This window comes from Onychomys torridus, chromosome 15 (assembly GCF_903995425.1).
Source record: "Onychomys torridus chromosome 15, mOncTor1.1, whole genome shotgun sequence".
Lineage (NCBI taxonomy): Eukaryota > Metazoa > Chordata > Mammalia > Rodentia > Cricetidae > Onychomys > Onychomys torridus.
The window spans coordinates 13,586,960-13,611,210 of NC_050457.1; the positions used below are offsets into that span (position 1 = coordinate 13,586,960).

At 39.2% G+C, this 24,251-nt stretch overlaps 2 protein-coding genes across 5 annotated transcripts in view; both read right to left on the reverse strand.

Annotated features, from left to right (window-relative positions):
- Xrcc4 (X-ray repair cross complementing 4) overlaps positions 1-24,251 on the reverse strand; it is a 258,828-nt gene that overhangs the window by 30,940 nt on the left and 203,637 nt on the right. The window lies entirely within an intron of this gene.
- On the reverse strand, positions 10,144-11,655 carry LOC118596421 (sentrin-specific protease 2-like). Its single transcript, XM_036207304.1, has one exon. The coding sequence runs from the start codon at positions 11,653-11,655 to the stop codon at positions 10,144-10,146; it is 1,512 nt and encodes a 503-aa protein (XP_036063197.1).

Below are 24,251 nucleotides of genomic sequence, written 5' to 3' on the forward strand. Positions count from 1 at the left end.
ACAAAACAAAAACAAAACAACCCACAAGAAAAATCTACACAGAGAAACCCTGTCTCAAAAAAAAAAAAAAAACCCAAACAAACAAACAAACAAAACAAAACAAAAACCAAAAATAAAAAATAAAAAAACCCCAACCACCAGATGTGAGCTCCCAACAGCGCTCCTACCATGCCTATCTGCCTGCTGTCATGCTCACCATAGTGGTCATGGATTTACCCTCTGAAACCGTAGGCAAGCCAGCAATGAAATACTTTCTTTTATAAGTTGACTTGGTCATGGTGTCTCTTCAGAGTAATAGAAAAGATAAGGACAATTTAAAAATCTTCTTTGTTTAACATCATAAATACTTGTATATTTACAATGCCTAATTTTTTCTTAGGTAATCCAATATAACAGGTACAGAATAAGGGACTAGATGGGAGGGCTGGATCACTCTAGGAAGGGGAAGTAGAACAGATGGTTATGGGTGAAGAGTGGTGGCTAGAATGGCAGGGTTAAAGTGGGGAGAATGAGGGGATTGAGGGAGGAAATATGGGGAGGGACAGTAAAACTAAGGGCCAAATGAGGGGTCATATGGAAATCTAATACAGTCGAAGTTTATATATGTATATATACAAAATACATATATACATATATATACATATGTGTATATATAATCTAAACGGAATTGGCGTGGGAAACAGAGCCCCTGCCGGACATCTCTAATCCCCAAATAAGGTCTCTAATTCTAGGAATGGATTATATCTAATTGATTTATTGACTAAGGGGCCCCAAGGGAAATCCCAAACAATGTAGGTTATTGCCGAGATTATTGGTTGCTCTCCACATACTGACAGCAAGGCCCTGTTGCTTAGCACAATATCTTCAGAATTCACTGACCATGGAGATGTCAAGCTGGTGTCTACCTAGAGCCTTCACCTGCTCCTGACTGGTATTTTCTGCAAGCTACCAAAGGAGAAAGGTAAACACCAACCCAGCTACAAACTCTTCTATCTATAATGGTGACATGACATGCCTACTAGATAAACTGGTCAAATAGTGACACAATTTATTGGAGTAACCTACAAATGTCTGATTTGACTTAAGGCCCACCCGATGAAATGGAACCCATCCCTGACACTACTTACATGGACAAGAACCTGACAGCACATAGGCCAGGGACCTAGGGAAAACATATTCTACTCTTCTGCTAAAGGAATGTAGCAAAGAAATGATTCCTAATGGCATTCAGCTATCCTCCCAGGTCAGTATCTTGCTCAGGAATCATCAGAGAAGCTTCTTCCTGAAGTAGATGGAAACAGATACAGAGACCCATAACAGGGCAGTGTGCAAAGAATAATTCCTTGAAGCACTTAGCCCCAAATGGGATGCCTCCATCAAACCAGTCCCCTCAGGCTCAGGGAACCCTGTCAAAGAGGAGGCAGGAAGAATGTGAGAGCCTGAGGGGCATGGACACAGGGAAAAAAGGCCTTCTAACTACAGCAGGACTGATAACCATAAGAATCTAGAGAGACTATGGCAGCACACATAGGGCCTACACAGGATCGGACCACTGAGATCCCTGTGCTGAGCGGGGACAGGGACACAGGTTCACATGCCCAATTCAGAAGCTATCTCCAATTAGTAAGTACTCCCAAATGAGTAATTGTTTTCTCCAACAGAATCTCACTGGGTACAAAAACCACTCTTAAGGATAAGTAGTACACCCAGCTACCTAGTAGATGGTCAACACCAACACAAAATGAACTCAATGCATTTCTGATGGTCTTTGTTTTAGAATTTTTCCTTTTAATATTATGGTTTTTAGTTTTGTGGTTTTTATGGGACCTGTGTGTGTTCCTGTGTGTTTCTTAAGCTTTTTCTTTGGCTCCTTTTCTTCTGTTTGCTTTGTACTATTCTGGTTTGTTTTTATTTTTTCTAATTTTATTATTATTTTATTTATCATCATCATCATCATCATCATTATTATTATTATTAAATTTTATGTTTGTTTCCTAATAAGAGAGAAAAATAAAGGATGCTGATTTATGTGGCTGGGAAGTAAGGAGAATTTTGGAGGAATTGGGGGAGAGGAAACTATAATCAACATAGACTGTCATTTAAAAAAATCTATCTTCAATTAAAAGAGTTAGGGTCATTGAGATTTTTGTTAGAGAAAGGATTGAAATTTCCTTTGGGAAGAAAGAAATGAATTGGTTAGAAATAAGAAAGAGAGGTTCAATTACAAGAGACACAGAGTCTCCAGTGTGGTGGCCTGGGAATGAATCCCTGGAAGAAAGAGCTGAGTCAGCAGTCCAACACAAAGTTCCACATCCTCATTCACATTTCAACGCATAATTGTTAAATGCAATTACATTGGGCAAGAAACAGGCTGGTAGTAAATCTCATTGTTATTCTTATTGTTTATGACAATTGTAACTAATCCTGCCCAATTACCATATATTGACTTAAAAAGATCACATTTTCCTGCCATTATATCTATGGCGAGCTACAGAAAACTCTCTTTCCTTGTGAACAGAAATCAAAAATACTTTTTATCATCTAGTTCAGGAAATAAATAATAGAACATTTAATTTAATTGTGGGTTTATACAAATGTTTAATATGCTAGATTACTAGACCAAATCAAAATGAATGAAGAGAGGAGGGAAGGAGAAGGGGAAGGGGATGGGGAGTAAAGCAAAGCGTCCTAAGTGTCCATGCGCAGGGCTTTGGGACGCCAGCTAGCCTGGAGTGAGAGGGAAGTATTCTTGGTTAACTTGTAGAATTGTAAACCAACATCATCTTCAGAAAGAATTTATAACACTGAATTGATTTAGGTACAGTATTTACATTTCATTACCATAAGGCAAACAATGAGACTGTCAAAAGCATATTTAAATATTTGCTTTTAAATTGTATTTCAGTTTGTGGGTAAAGAATACCATAAAACACTCCAAATTCTTCAGTATAGAAACACTTAGTCAATCCTAATTTTTCTGAGGACATTAAGTACAAATTGTAATAATTTTAATGAGAAAATGCTCTGAGCCAGTGTTTTTTATAAAAGCCCACAAAATACTCCATTTAAAAAGATTTAAAATTCAAACACATTTGGGAAGTATTGATTCAATAAAGTTAACATGCTAGTGTGTGTTCTGAATCCCAGGCCAGTTCTCTTTCCTTCAGAGTTTCCCAAAAGTATGAAATGGGAAACACAGTACTGCCAGGTCCTTCTTTATTTTTCAGTTCAAGGAGTAAACTCTACCTGAGAGTCTATTCTATGAGAAATTATGGAAACTGCACTTCTCTTTAGAAAAATTGTGGTTTTGCTTAATCTTTTTTTTTTTTTTTTGTATCACACTCACAGAATACCCATGAGTTCTTCATGTTCCAATATATACAGATGGAAAGAAAGCAATTGCGCACATCTATATTTGTCTAACTATCTACCTTACCTACCTATCTGACACATACATATTTAGAGATAAACACATGCTCTTCTTGAAACTGACTCAAGACTCAGTTGTTTACATCCATCTTCTTTCCCAAAAGGTTTAACATACAAGCAAGCTGTCACAAAAGAAAAGCACCTAAAACAAATCATAATGATTTGGTAAGTAAGTAATTAGATAGGCATGGATTTTAAAAAATATACTAATTTATTTATTTAGGATGTGTGTGTGTGTGTGTGTGTGTGTGTGTGTGTGTGGCACACACACAAGAAGAATGGATTTCTAAGTGACCACAGTCTACCCTCTATATATCCAACAAGTCCTCTATATAAGCCCTCGCCCACTCAGCTGTACCATGCCAGTAATAAACACTGATATAGGAAAAGCACTACAGTTTTCCTAGGGAAACATCTTTACATTTTTATTGTTCTGGCCTTCCCAACTCTAAATTAAAAAAGATGTCAAAGAGAAACAGCCATTTCAATCAGAAAGGGAGCCATGAAAAAGTCTACAAATGGGTTCCTGAGATGACTTAGTTGGAAAAGGTGCTTATAACCAAGCCTGATGACCTAAGTTCCATCCCTGGAACCCACATGGCAGAAGTTAACCTCTGACCTCTGTCTTGGCACATGCATAAATGTGAACATACTAATAATTGTCTTATGTTAACAATCACTTTGCCAGGCAGCTGTGGTGCACGCCTTTAATCCCAGCACTCAGGAGGCAGAGCCAGGTGGATCTCTGTGAGTTCAAGGCCAGCCTGGTCTACCAAATGAGTTCCAGGAAAGGTGCAAAGCTATACAGTGAAACCCTGTATCAAAAAACCAAAATAAATAAATAATAAATAAATAAATAGATAGATAAATAAATAAAAAACCACACCAAAAAAAGACCAATTACTTCAACCAACCTTTTATTTTCAATGCATGTGTTAGGTGTGTCTGTATGAATGTACTCCACACGTGTGCCCTAAGAAGCCAGAACAGGGTCTCACATCCCCGGAGCTGCAGTCACTGGTGGTTGTGAGCCATCTGACATGGGTCATGAGGGGGTGAACTTGGTTCCTCCAGAAGAGTTCTAAGTGCTCTTAACCATTGAACTACCTGTGTAGTCCCTTAATATTCTCATTTATGAATGAAAATTCAAAAGGGGGAAGGATGACAAGCAAATACAAAACCATTTACACATGTGTACACAAAGGTACACAACCCAAGTTCCCACACTCCAGGTCTTAAGCCTTGACCTTAACAGTGTCTCTCACATGCTTGTTTCGCTTCTGAGTATATCAACCCCCCATCAAGAAGATATATAAATTTAGTACTGGTTTGTGTTTTACTTACTTAGACGTTTAATGAATTTAAAAGCTACCAGCAGAGTTCATCTTATTTTCTAAATTTATTTATATTTTATCCAGGAATCAAACCTTCTAAAGTGAATAAAATACAAAACACAATAAAGCAATCCTTTTATGGATATACATTTCCCCTTCAAAGATGACACATTATATTGTGGAAGAATGAATATATTTTATCTGCTAATATTCATTAGGAGGGGTAATTTGGTAGCAATTTATAAATTCCTGTTATATGAATATTAAAAGGATAAAGAATAATTTATTTATTATATGTGCTGCCAAAGCGAGCACAAGAATAATTTTAGATTAAAGAAAATAGTGGACAAACTAAGATTTTTTTGTACTAATTTAAAGAACCCCTGAGCTCTCTAAATTGATAAATTATAAGAAGTCTCAATGGAAAAAATTCCATTAATCTAAGTAATAAAGTGAATCCAACTATTTTGATTGTTTTTCAGACAACAAACTGCCATGTAAGCTTTAATGAAATGATCTACAAAGCAACAGAGTAATGTACATTGATTTTTAGCAGACAATCCTTACAAAAACACATGATACAGAATATAAGCAGGGTACTTATGATGTAGTACTAATAAAACACATATAGTATAAATGATGCACATATTTTAAAAATTTAAAAATATAACAAAAAACCTGCTGTGGGATATCTTTCTGTATGCTGTAAATATGTGTTGCTATGATTGGTTAATAAAGAAGCTGCTTTGGCCTATGGCAAGTCAAATTATAGCCAGGCAGGAAGTCCAGGAGAGAGACAGGAAGAGGAAGGGCAGAGTCAGGAGCGGCAGCCAGACACAGAGGAAGCGAGATGACAAGGCAAAACTGAGGAAAGGTACCAAGCCACATGGCTAAACATAGATAAAAATTATGGGTTAATTTAAATGTAAGAGATAGTCAGTAAGAAGCCTAAGTTAATGGCCAAGCAGTTATAATTAATATAAACTTCTGAGTCATTGTTTTATAAGAGGACGACAGGACTGTGGGGACCTCAAAGGGCTGGAGAACCCTTCTGACTACATTTGGCTGTTCAACATGGAGCAAGAATTTCTACCCAAAACCTGACAAAGCTTTAAAAAAGATTCTAAAATGGAGCTATAAACAGCTTCCTTGTTCTGTCTTCTCAGGCAAGGCTTGGCCTGCAGTCTTGAGCTACAATATTGTGGGTTTGTGGCATGTGGTCTTGACATGCAGCATGGTGGATTCTCGGTGGAAGAATCTCCAAGCCTGTGCACACACACACACACACACACACACACACACACACACACACACACACACAAAAAGGTTTCTGGGCTACATGCTGCTGGAGGCATGAACTCACTGCCTTCCAAAGTCAGCAGAGAGCATGGCTCCCAGAGCTGGAGGCGAATTACCTCCACTATGTTGAGAAGCTGAAATGAGTCAGCAGTTTAAAATCTGTCCTGGTCAGAGAATAATCATACATTCACAATAAAACAGACTCAGATGAAATAAATCTCTGAGCAGTTTATATTGTGTGTAAAAAATGTATGTAGGCTTGGAAGAGAGAGGAAAAGGAGTATATACAGCTATACAAAAATAGTATTAAAAATAAAGTCTTTAAAGGGACAATAAGAATAAAAGACAAGGTTGGGGATTTATCTCGGTGGTAGAGCGCTTGCCTAGCAAGCGCACACAGCCCAGGGTTCGATCCTCAGCTTAAAAAAAAAAAAGCCACATAAAGATGAATATTACAGAGAGAATCTGCACTGTGTTGTTTGGGATTTTTAAGTGCAGAAAGACATTTGATGGTAAAGCCTGCTGAGTTAAATCAATATTATAAAGGTATCTTGACTTCAAAATTTTTGTCTAAGGATATGTTGCTATGGAAAAGAGGTTCTCTTTTTGCTTCCACAGAAGATGAGAACCTGTGGATTGCTTCCAGGCTCATATGGTTTGATCAGCCAAGACCCCCTAAAAGGTCTCCAGTGACGCCATGGCCCAGATGATCCAACATCCAGAACAGCTTCAAGGCAACTGGCTCAGACAACACAGCCTCAAAGACTATTCCAGTCAGAATTTGATCATAATTCCTTTCTATTTATTTATTTTTTTGGATGTGAAAAAGCATTTTTTAAAATTTTTATTTATTTTATAATTTAATTTAACTTTACATATCAGCCATGGATTATGGATTCCCGTCCTCCCCCCACCTTCCCTCAACCCACCTCCCATTCCCATCTCCTCCAGGGCAAGGACTCCCCTGGGGAATCAGCTCAGCCTGGTAGATTCAGTCCAGGTAGGTCCAGTCCACTCCTGCCTTCACCCAGACTGAGCAAAGTGTCCTTGTATAGGCCCCAGGCTCCAAACAGCCAGCTCATGCGCTAAAGACAGGTCCCGGTCCCACTGCCTGGGGGCCTCCCAAACAGTTCAAGCTAATCGACTGTCTCACTTATCCAGTGGGTCTGCTCCAGTTCCATGGGGGCTCCTCACCTATTGGTTCACAGTTCATGTGTTTCCACTCGTTTGGCTTTTTGTCCCTGTGCTTTTTCCAATCATGGTCTCAACAATTCTCGCTCATACATTCCTTCTTTCTTGCCGATTGGACTCAATATTTTCTCACGATTATTTGGTTTGTTGGATGCTATAATCCACAGACCAAGAGAAGCTAAGTAACAAGGAGGGGAAGGGGAAATAGAACAGACATGGCAGGTGGGTGGGTACAGTGGGGAGGATGGGAAGAGAAGGGATCAGGTGAGGTGGAGAGGATAGAGGGAGAGAGTAATGGAAGAGAAAACTGGATTGCGGGATACAGCTTAGGGACAAGCTAGAAACCTAGTGCAATGGAAACTTCCAGGATTGTTTTTAGATATCCTGGAATTTTTGTGTTTCTATATGAAGCTGAAAATTGCTTTCAAGATATGTGAAGAATTGTGTTGGAATTTTGATAAGGATTGCATTGAATCTGGGGGTTGCTTTTGGCAGGATGACCAGTTTTACTATGTTAATCCTACCAATACATGAGCATGGAGATCATTCCATCTTCTAATATCTTGTTCAATTTCCCATCTTCTGATATCTTGTTAAATTTCTTTCTTCAAAGACTTGACTTGAAGATTTATTTATAAGTTGTTCACTTGCTTGGTTAGAGTTACCCCAAGATATTTTATAATTTTTGAGGCTCTTATGGAAGTTGTTTCTCTGATTTATCAGTCCATTTGTCTTTTGAATATAGGAAGGCTACTGATTTTTCTGAGTTAAATTTTTATCCTCGCACTTTTCTGAAAATGTCTGTGAGCTATTGGAGTTTCCAAGGGAAATATTTAGAGTCACTTATGCATACTATCATATCATCTGCAAATAAAGATACTTTCACTTCTTCCTTTCTAGTTTGTATCCCCTTGCTCTCCTCTAGTCCACTTGCTGCCCTAGCTAAGACTTCACATACTATATTGAATAGATATGGAGAGAGTGAACAACCTTGCCTTGTTCCTAATTTTAGTGGAATTGCTTTGAGTTCCCCCCATTTAAGTTAATGCTGGCTACAGAGTTGATTATCATAGTGTTGCCATTATCGTGTTGAGGTACGTCTCTTGTACCTCTAATCACTTTAGGACTTTAATCATGAAGAGGTGCTACAATTTGTCAAATGCCTATTCTGCATCTAATGAGATGATTATCTGGTGTTTGCCTTTCAATTTGTTTATATGGTGCATAGAATTTATAAATTTACATAGGTTAAAACATCCCTGCACTCTGGGATGAACCCTACTTGTTCATGGTGGATGATCTTTTGGATTGCATTATTGGATTCAGTTTATAAGTATTTTATTCAGAGTTTTTACATTAATGTTCATGAGGTAAATTTGCCTGTGATTCTTATTCTTTGTAGAGTGTTTATGTGGGTTAGGTATCAAGATAACTGTGGCCTCTTAAAAAACTGGGCAATGCTCTTTATGTTTCTATTTTGTGGGATAATTTGAGGAGTACTGTCTTCAACTCTTCTTGAAGAGTCTTGTAGAATTCTATGCTAAAACCATCTTGTCCTGGTATTTTTCAATTGTTTTGTTTTCTTTTATTGGTAGACATTTAGTTACTTCTTCTATTTTACTTGGGATTACAATTCTGCTAAAATTGTTTATCTAATACAGGTTTACCTTTAGTAGGTAGTATGTACCAAAAATTATTCATTTCTCCTTTATTGCAAATTATGCTTTCAACAACTTTAAACTTTATTGAATGAAAATTGCATAAACACAACTGTAAAAGTTAAATATAATTTATCACATGCAAAATGGATTATTGTATAATTAGCAGTATCAACCCTAAATCATCCGCACTTCCACAGTGGGGATGGGATACAGCAATGTTAATCTAATAAATTTTAAAAAAAACACTTATTGAATCAAACATTTCAAATAATTCAATATAGTCCTAGCAAAGCTGAGGTTTGGCTTCACTATAATAATATGGATATTTACCATTATAATTACTTCTAATCAACTTCCAAAACCTAAGGCAAGTCTCCTTAATTCTGGGAAAGAATGTGTCTTTAAGTAACCATGATGCTTTCCCCAATAGTTCTGCATCATATTCAAGTCTGGTAGAGGGTGATGGGTCAGAAAAGCATCAGTCTGTGCAATTCATCGTCCTTTCTTGTACTATTTTCAAGCTTTTTAAAAAAAATACATTAAAAAAAAAACCCAGCACCTCCAGCTTCAATTTAACAGATACAACTCCAGCATTAGAAATGCTAGTCAACACTTCCTGCCTCTTCTTGCTGATGTTCCTCCTGATCTTAAACAGGGAATGACATTGTGATGGGCATTCCTTTCAGGAATAAAGAGTTCAAACAAGGAACAGAGTTGGCAATTAGAGAATATTATAAAATGAAAACTGCCAAGGTTTGCAAATGAGTGAGTGAAAACATCAACAAGCATTGGTGGGGGAAGAAGGTAAAAAAATTCATAAACTAAATCTAACATTGAAACAATTAACAAAATAAATCCAACATGAAAACAACTCATAAACTAAATGCAATATTAAAACCATTGATAAAATAAATTCAACATTAAAACAATTCATAAACTAAATCCAACATTAAAACAACTCAAAAACTAACTCCAACACTAAAACAATGTTGTCTGAACATGTGTTCTTCTGTGGGTTGAATTGCTGTTTCTAAGCTTGCAGTTGTTACTTGCAGCTACAGATGGCATTGGGCAGGACTCCCCAGGTCAGGACTACATTGAAGAGAGTGGGCTTCATCCACGTCAGGCAGCTCAGTTTCTGTTTTAAATCTTTTCAACCCATCTTGCTTGAGGTATATAGAAACATCGATGGAAAAGTGCAGGGTGTCATAGCAACCAGGTGGACATTGTTACAGTAAGTGACTATGCAGGATCTCCCACACCATCCTCTTCCTAAAGATGGGCATGTGTTGCTGAGAAAAGGTAAGTGGTTGGTCTCTGGAAATGTAATCTGCATATTTACAAGTGAAAATTCCACAGTCACTTCCATTCAGTTGTTGAGGAATCTCCTTTGATGTCATACTGTATCGTTTCCACTCCAAAGGGTCCAGCTCAATGTTCCTTTGAGTCTTGCTCTCATTCTGTAAATATTCAAAGATGGTCTCACAAATACTCTGCCCTGTCTGTCCCATTGAATCAAAGTAAACAATACTTTGTTTTCTTAGGTCGATTACTATCAGGCTCCAATGAACCTTCTGGTGAATAGGTACTATAACAATTTCCTTTTCAAACAGTTTTATTCCTCGAGTCCATCGTTTAACAGAACAGTAGCCACCATGCTTTAGTTTAGGATAAAAGAAGGTGTTGAACACGTGGAGAGCTGGGTACCCTTTTTTGTTATTTCTCTCAACCAGAAGATTCATGTAAAAATTGATGACCTCATCATTGAGCCACTCACCATTCTTTAGTGTGTGGATATCTCCTCGAGTAATATGCAATTTGAATGCACTAGTTAAGATTTCTTCCTGGGGTCCTGGACCTAGTGCATTTCTTACTTCCTTTTCCATGTTCTCTGTAACATCAAGGACTTCATTTGTTACTCTGCCCTTTTCCTGTTTTGTAACAGGCTTTTTCTCTGTTATAACCACTGGCTTCATGTTGGGGAGTGACCTGCTGCTGCCACTATGCAGGAAGACTTGAGCCTCTGCTCTTAGCAAGTCAGGCTCTAAGTGTTGTTCCCGTCTTCCTTCAAGGTTTACTGCATCTTTCTTCTGTGTATCAGAAGGGTTCTCTGTACACGTCTTCACTTTTTTGTCTGGTAAGACACATTCCTTTGTGGTAACAACAGTAGATTGTTTAGGATCACACTGAGTTGTTCTGGATGCATGATTGTGCCCTTCCACACAACCTTTGATCTTCAAAGTATCCCTCAGGGTTGTGAGAGCCCTCTGTGGGTTAGAAATCATATGAACACTGGGTGGAAGGTGCTGCAGTAACCTTTGGTACTTTTGCCTCTGGTGGTTTTCAGCATATTCCTCCATGTCGCAAGAGGGCCGCTTGCGACCTTTGCCATCATCCCCAGACTTTTTCCCAGTTACAGCCTGCTCCTGTGAACCTTTGGCCCACTCTGGGGGCTTTAGTTGTCTTAGATTTTCTTCCTGGGGTTCCTGTACCTTATCCTTGCCTGGCTGTTGACTTTGAAGCTCTAGGCCTTGCTGTTCTTGAGGTATCCTCTTCCAAGGTTTGCTGTGCTCACCAAACGCCAGATCTGTTGCACCCTCATCCTGACATTTCAGTTTTTTACCTTGTCCCAAAGCTTCAGACTCGATGTCCGTCCCAACTTCATTCTGGTATTTTCGTTTGTGACCTTGCCCTGAAGTTCCAGGCTTCATCTCCATCTCACACTGTGTAGGTTGCCACATGGACTCACTTCTGAATTGGCCTTCCTTTGCTGGGTGCTGGCTCCCCAGTATGGTATAGCCTTCCTATTTCCAAATGAATGCAACTGTCTGCCTGACTCTGGCTGGGTATTCTGGGGCTACTGTCACCCTGAGGAATTACTTATTCCAGTAACAGTATAATCCACAAGTTGGTTCAAGGTTGGAAACCTATCAGTCCACAGGATGAAGAGCTCATAATAGCTTTTCTTTATAAGCAAGAGTTGACTTTGGACATCAGGATAAGACAGAGTAAGAAGCCAACTGAGCTGACAATGGGAAACAATTGGTAAATAATCAAATGGTGGCAGTTCACTGGGGTCCTAGAAACCCCGTGGAATTCTAGGACTCCTTCCTCAGAAGGGTCCCACAAGGGCTCAGTAACCAGCTGAAGATCTAGAACTTAGAAATTGGACAGATTGTCCTAGGCACCGTAAGACACCAGGCCTGAACCATGCAGCTAACACATCAGAGGCAAGCCTCACAAGTGATGCCTGACTCTGAGGTTGCCCTACTCACAGCCTTCAAGGTTCCATAGCTGATTGTGATGTGACCTGAAAGAATGTAAGTCAATGTTCTTTGGAGGGAGGCAGCCCTGCTCCCCCACAAATGGGTCCAGGAGTTGGATAAAAAGGGTTAGAGTGTTGCAAACTGATCATACACATCTCAGTTCACTTCCAGAGAGCACAGGCTTACATAGATCATCTCAGTATAATCTAGCTTGTCCTGATTAGCACATTTATCTTTTAGGAAATTGTCCATCATAGTCAATATTAGAAAACCAAATATAATTGCCCTTCAAAATGGCTCCTCACAATGCTTACTAATTACAAAGAAAAAAAATAGAATTTTACAGTTATAAAACCCAGTAGGTACTGTTGTGTGACAAAATTTTTCATGGGGAAATGAAACACACACATCTACTCTCTCCAGATAGAGAACCCTGGACAGATCAACATACAGATACCACCAAAGTCCAACTTGGTAAATAAGTTTTATTGGGGTTACTTACAGTAATATGGGTGAGAGCTTATTTACAGGAGCAGAAATTACTTAAAGACGGTGTATCATCATAGCCTACCCTCAGCATGCATGACAGCTCACCAAAGCTGAGAACCTGGAAACACTGCCTACCCTGTAGGCAACTCAACAGGCTGGAGAGTGTTCTTTCCAAGTGACTCAGTTGATCTAAACCTCTTTATGCAACTGGTTGGTTTCTGCTTCTTGCAGGTAGCTGGTCTGAGGTCGGCTCTTCTGAGAGTCTTCCTTGCTGCTCAGCTTCCTTCCATCTGAGAGGGACTCTCAGCTTTTATTGCTTATTCTGGCAAGGAGGGGTTTTTACTTATATGACCTGGTGTACCACATTTAAAACATTTGGTACCAGAGGGGCCTTATTCCATCTCTGGGAATTGCCTCTCCTATCCAAGCCTCATTAGTATCATTAAGAGACTCAACACCATTAGTATACTGAATCCATTCTTCCAAAGGAGCTGATCTAACGTTTAATGGTCTAAGTATTCTTTTGCATTCTGTATTAGTATTGTCGAATGCCAAGGGCTCAGTTAATACTTTTAATTTTTTATTTGACACAACTTTTGTTATAGCTGTGGTCAGCCTTTGTAAAAAAAATCAGTGAAGGTTTCTTGCAGTCCCTGAAATATCTTTGTGTATACCTTAGTTGATTTTCCTTGTTCTGGAATTTTCCACAAGCATTTATAGCTGCTGTACAGCACTGGGATATTATTGTAGGCTCATCGTAAGTGGCTTGTACGTTCCTATCAGCAAAATATCCCTCACCAAGAATTTGATCTTAGGAGATCTCAAAACCTCTGAGTTTACCTTGTTGCTCAAAATTTCTTGCCTCTTTTCTCAACCAGCTTTTCTATTGTACCTATATTCTATAGGTACCCATATTCTATTGGTCCATTTTACCTATATTCTATATTCTAGAACAGCTGAAATTAACTGATGACAGTCATCTGGAATGATTCTGCGTGAGGTAGACCACAAATTTAACATCTGTCTTACATATGTTGAGTATATCTCATACATGAAAATCGCTTCCTTCATATTTTTAAAGTCCCTCATTGAAACCGGTTGTAATGTATATGTCACATACGGCTCAGGGTGTGTATCATCTGCTGGCCTCTCATGGATGTTGACAGGATAAGCCATTGTATGAGAGCCATCTGGAGATGTTGCAACTTGTATGGTCTTGCCCTTGTGCTTATTAGGTCCCTTGTCATGTTTACTGAGAGTTTCTCCCAGGGCTTGCAAACGAGCTCCTAGGGTATGTTCTAGAGGGGTGAACCTCCTCTCTTGCTAGTGATTCCAGATTTCTCATGGAATCATGCAACTTTTTATGTTCTGAAACACATGATTCCATAGACATTATTTTATCAGTTAATGATAATCTTTATTCCTTACAAAGTGTCTGAGTAGCTACAACTTTACCCTGGATAGTTATTGTTCTACCCATTAAATATTCATATTTATTATCAATAAAATCAATTTTAGCTATACATTTATTATTAATGGACTGAAGTTCTTGTATTAGGTTAGCAGATTCAAAACTGAGAAGCCTGATTTGTAAATTTGTATTACTGTCTTGTAAATCCTGGTTAGCAGATTCCAGAGAAAGAATCTTTTTATGTAAGATTTCATTGCTATCTTTTACAGTCTGTATCAGTCTCAATAATGACTCATCTTTATAAAACCAGTATTTGAATGCTGTATGAATTATTATGGTAAATGCCAAAATGGTACAGGCCAGATATGCCTTAGGAAGGTCGTATATTTCCAGGAAAATGTCAGTCATCATATAGGCAAAAAAAGGTTTTAAAATCTTGTGAGGTAATGTTTTTGGTCATATTATAAGAATTACTCAAAATTTGTTAGTCAGTTTCAAGGTGTGAAATTATCAAGTACTCTAACCTGAAATTAAACACTGGCTTGCCTGTCATATCTTGCTTTTAATGGTGAAGGAGTGCTTCGGCCAGCAGTTGTTGCTGGTGTAGCTCTAAAGCAGGTACCCTTGAAGATGGTGGCTGGCAATAGCTGCAGGAGGGAGCAGAGTGTGCACAAGGCAGCACAGGCAGTTCTTCCTGTGATTCCCTGGAGCTCCAGGCTGCTCCAAGCCTCTCTCAGAGCCTTTGCAGCCAAGGAAGCCACACCCTCAAGGAGCCATCCAGTGCATGATGCGGCATCTATTTTAACCAGGTGAGACTGTGGAAGCCTTGGGCTCATGTGGGAAGCCAGTGCACAGGGACGGAGTGGGGGGGGGATCACCTCATTCATAGCATTTTTTTTTCCCACTGGTTTGGGGACTAAGTTTGCCAGGGGAACTGAGACTGGACATAGCTGCCCCCTTTCTTCGGGAATGGAACCACAGAGGCGCTCTATGGTTATATAGAACTTGGCAGGCAGGTTCAGGTGCCTGCCAGCTGGGGAGGATGAAGCAAAGTAAGGGAAGAAACAGTACTGGGAGGTTAAGGGCTGAATGGGTAAGCATTTGGTCACCAGGAGGGGTCGGCATTTAAAAAGAGACAGGAAAGAAGAGACAGGGAACTGTGGTAAGTGTGGAAAGTGTGCCACAGCAGCCACAGAGGAGGCTGAGGGTGGAAACCACCCAGCCCTTTGGAGTTTGCCCCATGTTGGGCACCAGATACTTGTGGAAGTATTAAAGCAACTCACCGTAGTTAAAGGGAGGTTTATTTTGTGGGGTAACTTGTAGTGGATAGCTATCCCAGCATTGGCCTGGAAGTTCTAACCCCCATTGAGGCTTTGGTAATGGTCACGCCCACAAGGCGGGGTGGGGGAAGGAAGCAGAAGACCCAGGATTGAGAGGAGAGGTCTCTCTTGGTTCTGGGACCCTGGACGCTGGAGGCAGAGAGAGTTCTCCAGAGAACACCGCTGGACTGCGCCATACCTTTGCCAGACCCTACAACCTATCCCTTCATTTGTAAGTTACCCCACAAAATAAACCTCCCTTTTAACTATGTGGAGTGGCCTTAATAATTTCACCAATAGTAACTTACAAGTGAAGGGATAGGTTACAGGGTCTGGGAGAGGTGAAGTGCTGTCCAGCGGTGTTCTTTGGAGAATTCTGCTTTGTCTACCATTCTGCATCCAGGATTACCAGGAACCAAGAGAGCCTGCCTCAGGGGCAGGACATAGGTAGGCATGACTGTTACCAGAAACCTCACTGGGGGTACTACTTTCAGGTCAAAGCTAGAACAGCTAACCACTACATCTTGTCAGTTGCAGCGAGTTTCTAAGCTCTTTTGAGTTGTTTGTCATCCCACTTAAGGAGTTTCCCATCAGAGTGGAATGTTTTAATCTTGGAGGAAACTGTTGTACAACAGGTACCAACACACTAAAGATAAGTATGTTGCCATAAGAGAGTAAATAAAATCTCAGCATTGTCAATAGGATTCATGCTGTGGGATAATGCTTTTGTACACTGGTTTATTAAAATGCTGATTGGCCAGTATAGGTAGGAAGTATAGGCAGGATAAGCAGACAAGGAGAATTCTGGGGAAAAGGTTGAGTCAAGAGAGACCAGTCTGCAGTTCAAGGAGCAGCATGTAATGGCACACAGGTAAAGCCACGGAACATATGGCGAAATATAGATTAACAGAAATGGGCTGAGTTTAAGTGTAAGAGCTAGTCAGTAGTTATCCTCAGCTAATGCCTGAGTGGTTTTCATTACTATAAGGCTCTGTATATTTACTTGAGTCTGAGTGGCTGTGGACCAGGCAGGATGCAGGAAAACTTCCAGCTACAGATTCATTGAGAAAAAGACACATCACTACCTTGGTGACAGTGCTGGCAATAACACAAGTCCTGAACTTGTCCCTAGAAAACAGTAGGAAGAATTAAATTGGAGCTGGAGTGACAGATGTGTGGTTTTTCAGTGGGTGATCTGAACGCAGTTGCCATCATTACACAACAAACACTTTAACTACTGATATTCTCTGGCCCCTTCAGCAGCTCTTTCATCGACTTTCAAAAGTAGAGATTTTTTTTTACAAAAATGTGAGTGAAGAAGTAGAGACACATATTGTTTGTTGTTTACCATTGATATGTAACCACTTAACAAACCATGTAAGTATATTTATAGCAGTGTGTTTTACTGTAAGGAAAAATGTACTTTTTTCTGTAAAAGATTTGACTTTCTTATGATTGTTATTTCCCCAGGTGTCATTTTATTCTTACCATGCTTCTTTCTCTCCTTTCTAATACAGCTTGGAGATATTTATTCACAAACAGAAAAAAAGAGTTCAAATTCCCACAATGATCTTTATATCACTGAATAACCTAATGACTAGGCTCCCTTTGTAATGATGAACAATATGTTTAGAGGATAAATTTACTGTACTAGGCTAAAAACCAAAAACAAAAACAAAACAAACAAAAAAACCCAAGTGTTTTTAGCTTGTGTGAGCCATGAGGAAGTTGCTCCTACCTTGAACATACCCTGTCTGCTTCCTGAAGATGATCTACTTCCTGGTGCAATAGGGGGTAGTTTGCTTTCCCGCTGGAACCACCAGCCCTCAAATAACAACATGAGACTATTATTAGTTATGAAAGCTTGGCCTTAGCTTAGGATTTTCTTCTAATTAGCTCTTTTAACTTAATTAACCTGTTTCTGTTAATCTATGATCCATCATGTGGCTTGATTACCTTTCCTCTGTCCAATATGTTTGACCTTTTCTACCTCCTGTTGGCATTTCCCAAGCACCTAGACTCATCCCTTTTACTTCTTCTCTCTCTTAGCCATTCAGACCTTTATTACATCCAACACAACTACTGTGGAATGTCATGCTGCATGCTGTGAATGTGTGTTGATAAAATACTGATTGGCCAGTAGCCAGGCAGGACATAGGAAAACTTTCAGCTACAAGTGGTGCCCAATGGCTTGAGTTTCCACCTGAAACCTGAGCGATTCTAAACAGAGCCAAAACCAGGATGTGGGCCACAAGATGCTGCAGCATTAGGGCTTGAATGCAGCATGGAGGATTCCCCCTGTGGTACACATTGGCATCTCCAAGCCACACATAGCACTGCATGGTAGATTTAGCTTTTGTTATTAAAAAAAGAAAAAGAAAAAGAAAAAGAAACCAAAAACAACAACAAAAAAGAGGTTTCTGGGGTACATGCTACTTTAATGGAGTCATAGACCCACTGCTTCTGAGAGTTGATGGTACACATGGCCTAGAGCTGAGGGTGAATTACCTCCACCATGTGAAAAGCTGAATTGGCTGTACTCTACAACTAAGACTGCCATTTCAGTCCTAAAATTTCAGTTTATCTTCTTCTTGGCAGAAATAGCCATTTGAGCAAGAAATTGTTCTTGCCTGGACTGCTTGTCAAAATGTTGTATCAACTGGACATGCAGAACCCATAGTAAGCTGACCACTGATCTTTGCAAGGCAAGATGTTTCTGCAGTTTCCTGTTTTACAGAAGAAATTGCCAGACATTCTACAGGATACAGAGAAAAGCCGCTGAAAGACTCTAGGCCTTTAGGCTGAAAAATAGATGCCCCAACATTGCAGAAGAACCTTGGGTAACTGTCCAAGCATCCAGATGTCTCTGTCATTCTAGAATTTTGGAAGTTGCTTACAATTGCTCTTCCTGTTTACTTAGGTAATATTATATCCTTCTGGGGTCTTTGATGTAGTTGAAGACGATAGTTTTCCTTGGTTATGATAAAAGATGTGAAACCTTAGACTCACAAATATAGGAGAGATACAATATTTTCTTTAAATTTGCCAAATACAAATAGGCTAGATATTGCAACTATAATTCTTGCTTGATAACTGTTTTGCTATATGTAAAAACCTTCCCTTTTGATTAGACAGAAAAGGGGAAGTGCTGTGGCATGTCTTTCTGTATGCTGTGAATATGTGTTGCTCTGATTGGTTGATAAATAAAGCTCTTTGGCCTATGGCAGGGAGGATGTAGCCAGGTGGGAAAATCCAAGAGAGATAGGTGGAAGGAGAAAGGAGAGGCAGGGGAGATGCCATCCCACCATCCAGGGAGCAGCATGTAATGGCACACAGGTAAAGCCATGTAACATGTGGAAATATACAGATTAATAGAAATAGGCTGGGTTTAGTTATAAGAGCTAGCTAGCAAGAAAACTGAGCCATAGGCTATGGCTATGAAATTTGTAATCGATATAAGCCTCTGTGTGTTCACCTGGGTCTGAGTGGCTGCAGGACTGGGTGGGATGCAGGAAAACTTCCAGCTACAAACTCCTTTGTATATAACATGAAACTCTGTTTTTTATATTTTCTGTCATGAAAATATAAATAAAATGTTAGTTATGGAATTAAAACATCATGTTATACACAGGTTAATATATGAGCAAGATATACCATTCAGTACATTTTCCTTCTTCAATGTAAAGAAATCTCATATTATTCTTGAAAGAAAAAGCTGAATAAATTGAAAAGCAACTTTTACTGACTCAATGAAGTAACTGAACTAGTAGAGCTATTGTATGGAAGAGAATACTCAAGAAGATTTCATGATTGCATTATTAGATACTTGCCTGCATTATAAAATGTAATGGAAACTGCAAAGTTGGAAGAGTCAAACATCAACATACCAATCAGACTCCAAGACCTTCCCTGTCAACACTCATCCTTTTCCAGTCTATCTACCTAAGACTATATTAACTAGACTTATGTGAAAACATGGGCTAAGCAAGCGCAGGAGGATGGGTAAAACTGTCATGAAACATCTGTGACATTACTTCTTGGCAGTATGCATGCCGAATGCTTGGCATGCCACACTCTAGGAAGGGCTGATCTAGAACACTCAGTCAGGGTCAATGCATGTATTAGAACAGTCCTTTACTTCTTGGTTACATCTCTTTACAACTGGTGACAGAGGCCAGTAGTACTCACTTTTCAGAACCACATCTAGGGTAAAACAGGTATATGACTAAAAAATATCATAATAATGTCATATCTGAAAATTTAATCTAGACTTCTAAAGCAGGAAAACTGTTATCAATGACCCTTCAGTAATTTGACCAATATCTGCTGGGTTTATTGCAAGTAACACCACAGAGAAGAAAACGATGCGCAGAGCTAAGTTCGACAGCAACACACATACTCATTACTGGTCTCTCTTCATTTGTTTTCAATGTAGAGTAAGATTCCTGTCAGGCACGTTTTTCTTCCAGGGGATTGAGTGCTTTTGTCACAGCCACATATTCTTGAGCTTTACTTACTTCCCAGTGTCAGGTTCTTTGTGTGTTTGGTGTCGATAAGAGTAAGTTAAGCTTATTATATGGATTGAAGAGTTTGTGTGTTATTATGATGAAAACCCAGCAAGTGCTAACTAAATAGTGACTGTATTTATTGCTATCATTATGTTTGTTATGACAAATATAGAGAGTCTTCTGTGTTTCATAAACTGTACATCCTGGCCGGATATTATGGCACACAGCTTTAATCCCAGCACTTGGTAGGCAGAGGCAGGGGTTTCTCAAAGTCTGAGACCACCCTGGTCTACAGAGCAAATTCCAGGACAGTCAAGACTACACAAAGAAACACTGTCTTGAAGCACCAAAAAATATGAGTAAGTAAAAAATAAAATGCACCTACAGGACAATCACATCAGAAAGCACTAAGCAAGGGGAGACCACTGTTAATGGCTCTGGTCTAGAAATGTCATGATTCTAGAAAGAACATGACAAGCAGTCAGGCAGAAACTCCAATCTGTGAGCCAGCAAAGTCAACAGGAAGCCTGACAGAGAGCTTCCTTCAGAGATTCTCTGACAGAAAGTTGATGAGTTGAGAAAGGAAACTGAAATTCATGCAGACAGACCAATTTCTAGTCCACTGGTCCCAAGAGAGCCACTTTGATTTCAGCCAGAGATTCACCAAATTATTCCTTCCCCCAGACCTCACCCAGCTGCGGATATTATCTTACTAACCAGGAATTAAGTACTCCATGGTCTGACTTTCCTAAATGAACACATGCCAGGGACGTGGATATCTTAGGCTAATGTCAAGTGAACTTTGGAAAATGAATAACAAGCTCCTGTGAAACGGCATGTTTTCAGCTTTTGAAAGTTAGTTGCCACATTGCAAGAGGGTGGAGTGACAGCGGAGGGGGGTCACAGACCATGCCTCCACCCCTCTGAATAAACACCAGCGGAAATACCACTGGGAACAGAAAAAAAAATTACCACTCAGATTCATAAGAACAGACTCGTGGTTTGCAACTGAATTTATTACTTTTAATTTATTGAGGCTATTGTAATGAAACCAACAACTCTCCCTTTGATTGTTATTAATTTGTTGTACAATTCTGCACCATAGCCATTTTATTTTTTTGGCTGGGTATTTTCCAAAACTACGACCAAATCAGAATTGTTCTGGAAAGAGGCTTGTTTTCAACTTTGTTTATACAATACAGCAAGTCACGAAAAACACAACAGAGAGACTCCAAAAGCAGTACAATGTCCCATGGTTTCTGTTTTTGTTTTTTCTTCACAAAAGCCGTGACTTCTTCATTTACCCTATCTACTCCTTCCTGGCATAGTTATGCCAGATTCTATCTGTGCAATTCTGAATTTTAATTCATAAGAAATATATTTGCTTTTAGAGTCCCGTTACTGAATGTACCATTTATAATCCTAACACTATTTTTACATATAAAAGAGCCTTTGTTGATTTCAAGAGCAACAGCCCTGTGAGAGACATGCCCAGGCTTTTGGACCCATGAACTCATGGCAGCTAGGACTGTCTGTGTAAGATCTGCACACGGTCAAGCTGCCCCAAACGCCTGCATGGAGTCAGAAAGTCCCACTCCTGGCTAAGGAGCAACTGCCAACAAATGGCTGCCTGGGGAGGGAAAGTTGGTTTGCTTCAGGGCAGCAGCCTCTGATGGGCCACTTATGCTCTGTGGATGGTCCTATATCCATGCAAATAAAGGCTTAGGGGATCTAGAAAAAACAGCCCCTGAAGTTGGGAAGGGAAAGCAGTTAAGGGAGGAGATGGAGGAAAGGTTTTGGGTGTGGATTTGATCAGAACACACATGCATAGATAAAATCCTAAAACAATATAACTGTTAAAATTCGAACTTAAAAAATCAGGAAAGACAACGTGACTCTAAGACATTTTAACATGAAAAAAATTAAAACTGAATCTCCTACATGTGGTTTCTGGAGGACCAAGTTAGGTAAATTAAATGGTAATACTTTCAGGTGCTTTGTTCTCTATGATACAAGACCAAATGGTTTCCACTTCAGTACATTATGTCATTAAGATTTTCAGTGGAGAATGGAAAAATACTTTAGTCTATGAGTTAGGATATATTATGATAAAGTTAATTACATATCTTTAACTAGGCATTTTATTTCCCTTTTACCATAATAATTAAATATCAAATAAAATGTTCTATGATACTCTCTTTTCCAAGCTTTTTTTTTTTTTTTTTTTTTTTTTTTATAAATGATGTCCTTAGTGATTAACTGTATCACTTCTGTCTTAAAGATATTGGTGTGTGCTTGAGTGCTCTGCATTAAGGACTAGAAAGTCTCTGGAGGGGGAGTGGAGTTCTGCAAATTAAATATTTTCCTTATACCACACATGGACATGGTATCTCTTCGCAGCAATAGAAACCCTAAGACAGCCTATCTTGTTCAACTTTGCTATGATAGTTTTGTTTGATCTCATTATATGTTATTTTGTTAAGTTTTGTTGTCGTCTCTTAGAAGCCTGCTCTTTTCTAATGAGGGAGAAAGGGAGTGGCCCCAGTTGAGAGGAGGTGTGGTGGAACTGGAAGAGTAGAGAGAGGGAAACTGCATTTAGATTATATTTTATGAGAAGAGAATCTATGCTTAATAAAAGGGGAAGAAAATCTCACTCAAATGGAAATAAATAATTTAAAATAAAAAATTCTGTGAAGAACTGCATTGGAATTTAGGTGGGGATTTTATTGACTCTGTAGATTATTTGGTAGGATGGACATTTTGCTATATTAATCCTACTACTGATCCATATAGTACAGGAGCACAGGAGATCTTTTAATCTTCCGATATCTTCTTTGATGTCTTTTTTCAATGTCTTAAAGTACTTATTATACAGATCTTTCATTTTCTTGGTAAGAGTTACCCCAAGTTATTTTCTGTTTTGGCCTTGCAGGAATGATTGATGGTTCTTCTTTCTTTTCCTACATTTCAAACATATCACCTCACTTTTTCTTCTGAATCTTCAAGTGAAAGTGAATACCAGTTTTCATATCTCAATATTAACATAAAAAAGAACCATGGGAAAGATTTGACTTATACTAGGGGAAAGAAGGCAAAGCGGTGATGAGCTAAGATCCTAAAGTACTGGGCAGATTGCTTCACAAACTCATTCATGTCTGCGAAGGAGGGTGGACCCATGGAACATGTATCTCATGTCTTCATTTCTGATGACAAAGTGTAGGCAAATATGAAAGCTTGGGTCTATTTAGTTCATTCAAATGACAAACCTGAGTGGATTTACGTGTTAATTGAATTAGTGAAATAAAATAGATTAGGAAAAACTAATCAAAGAAATCAGAAAACTTAGTCACATTGCAGTCTTCAGACATATTTTAATGCCCCAATTTGTGCTGATCTTTCTAAATAGAGAACTTTTGGTCACTGGCACTCCAAAAAACATTAATATTTTAATTAAGAAAAAATAAGAAATTATGATGGATGTTCCAAGTAGGTAGACACATAAGTGGAAGAAGTAAGAATTATGAAAAACCAATATACAACTGAGAGGCTAGAAAAAGCACAGAAAACCAAAGATTCCAGGTCTAGCCTCAGTATGCTAACAGACTGCTGGTGATCAGATTTTCATGTAAGGTGAGAATAGACTATTACTGTTCTCTATAGCTTGCAATATTAGCTGGAAAAATTTCCTAACTTTAGCAGGTCATGATTTAGAAGTGACAAATGGTAAGCTGGTAAGTTAATTCAATTACTGTTGTTACAAGAGGTGCATTCTCTGATGGAAAGAGACACTGCATGCACAGTGTGTTTCTTAAAAAAAGTATCAACCACAACGAAAGGAACACACACACACACACACACACACACACACACACACACACACACGCTACTGAAGACTTGTGACAAACATAATTCACTCTGAGGCCAGTAGACAGAGGGGAGGTTGGGGGAGTTTTCTGGAGAATGTGCTGCTTCTCCTGTAATTTGAGGGAGTCCATGGGCCAGTGCAACACAGACCTGGAATGGCAAGAGGCCATCCCAAACAGGAATGATCATCAATTTGGAAGGAACTTGGTGCAGTACAGGACTACAGATGATGAACACTTCAAAAGTGGTTGGTGAAGAGACTAGAATGGTAGACTAAATGGCCAAAGTTACCAAAAATGATGAATTTTGTGAAAATTAAAGAATGAGGAGCAGCAATACGGCTCATTGCAGTTGTGCCCAGATCTGATAGCCTGGGTTTGATCCCCAGGATGCACGTGGTGAGAGAGAAAACTGGTTCTCTTCAGTTGGCCTCTGATATGCACATGCATACTGTGGCATGTGCCCACCCACATCCATCCA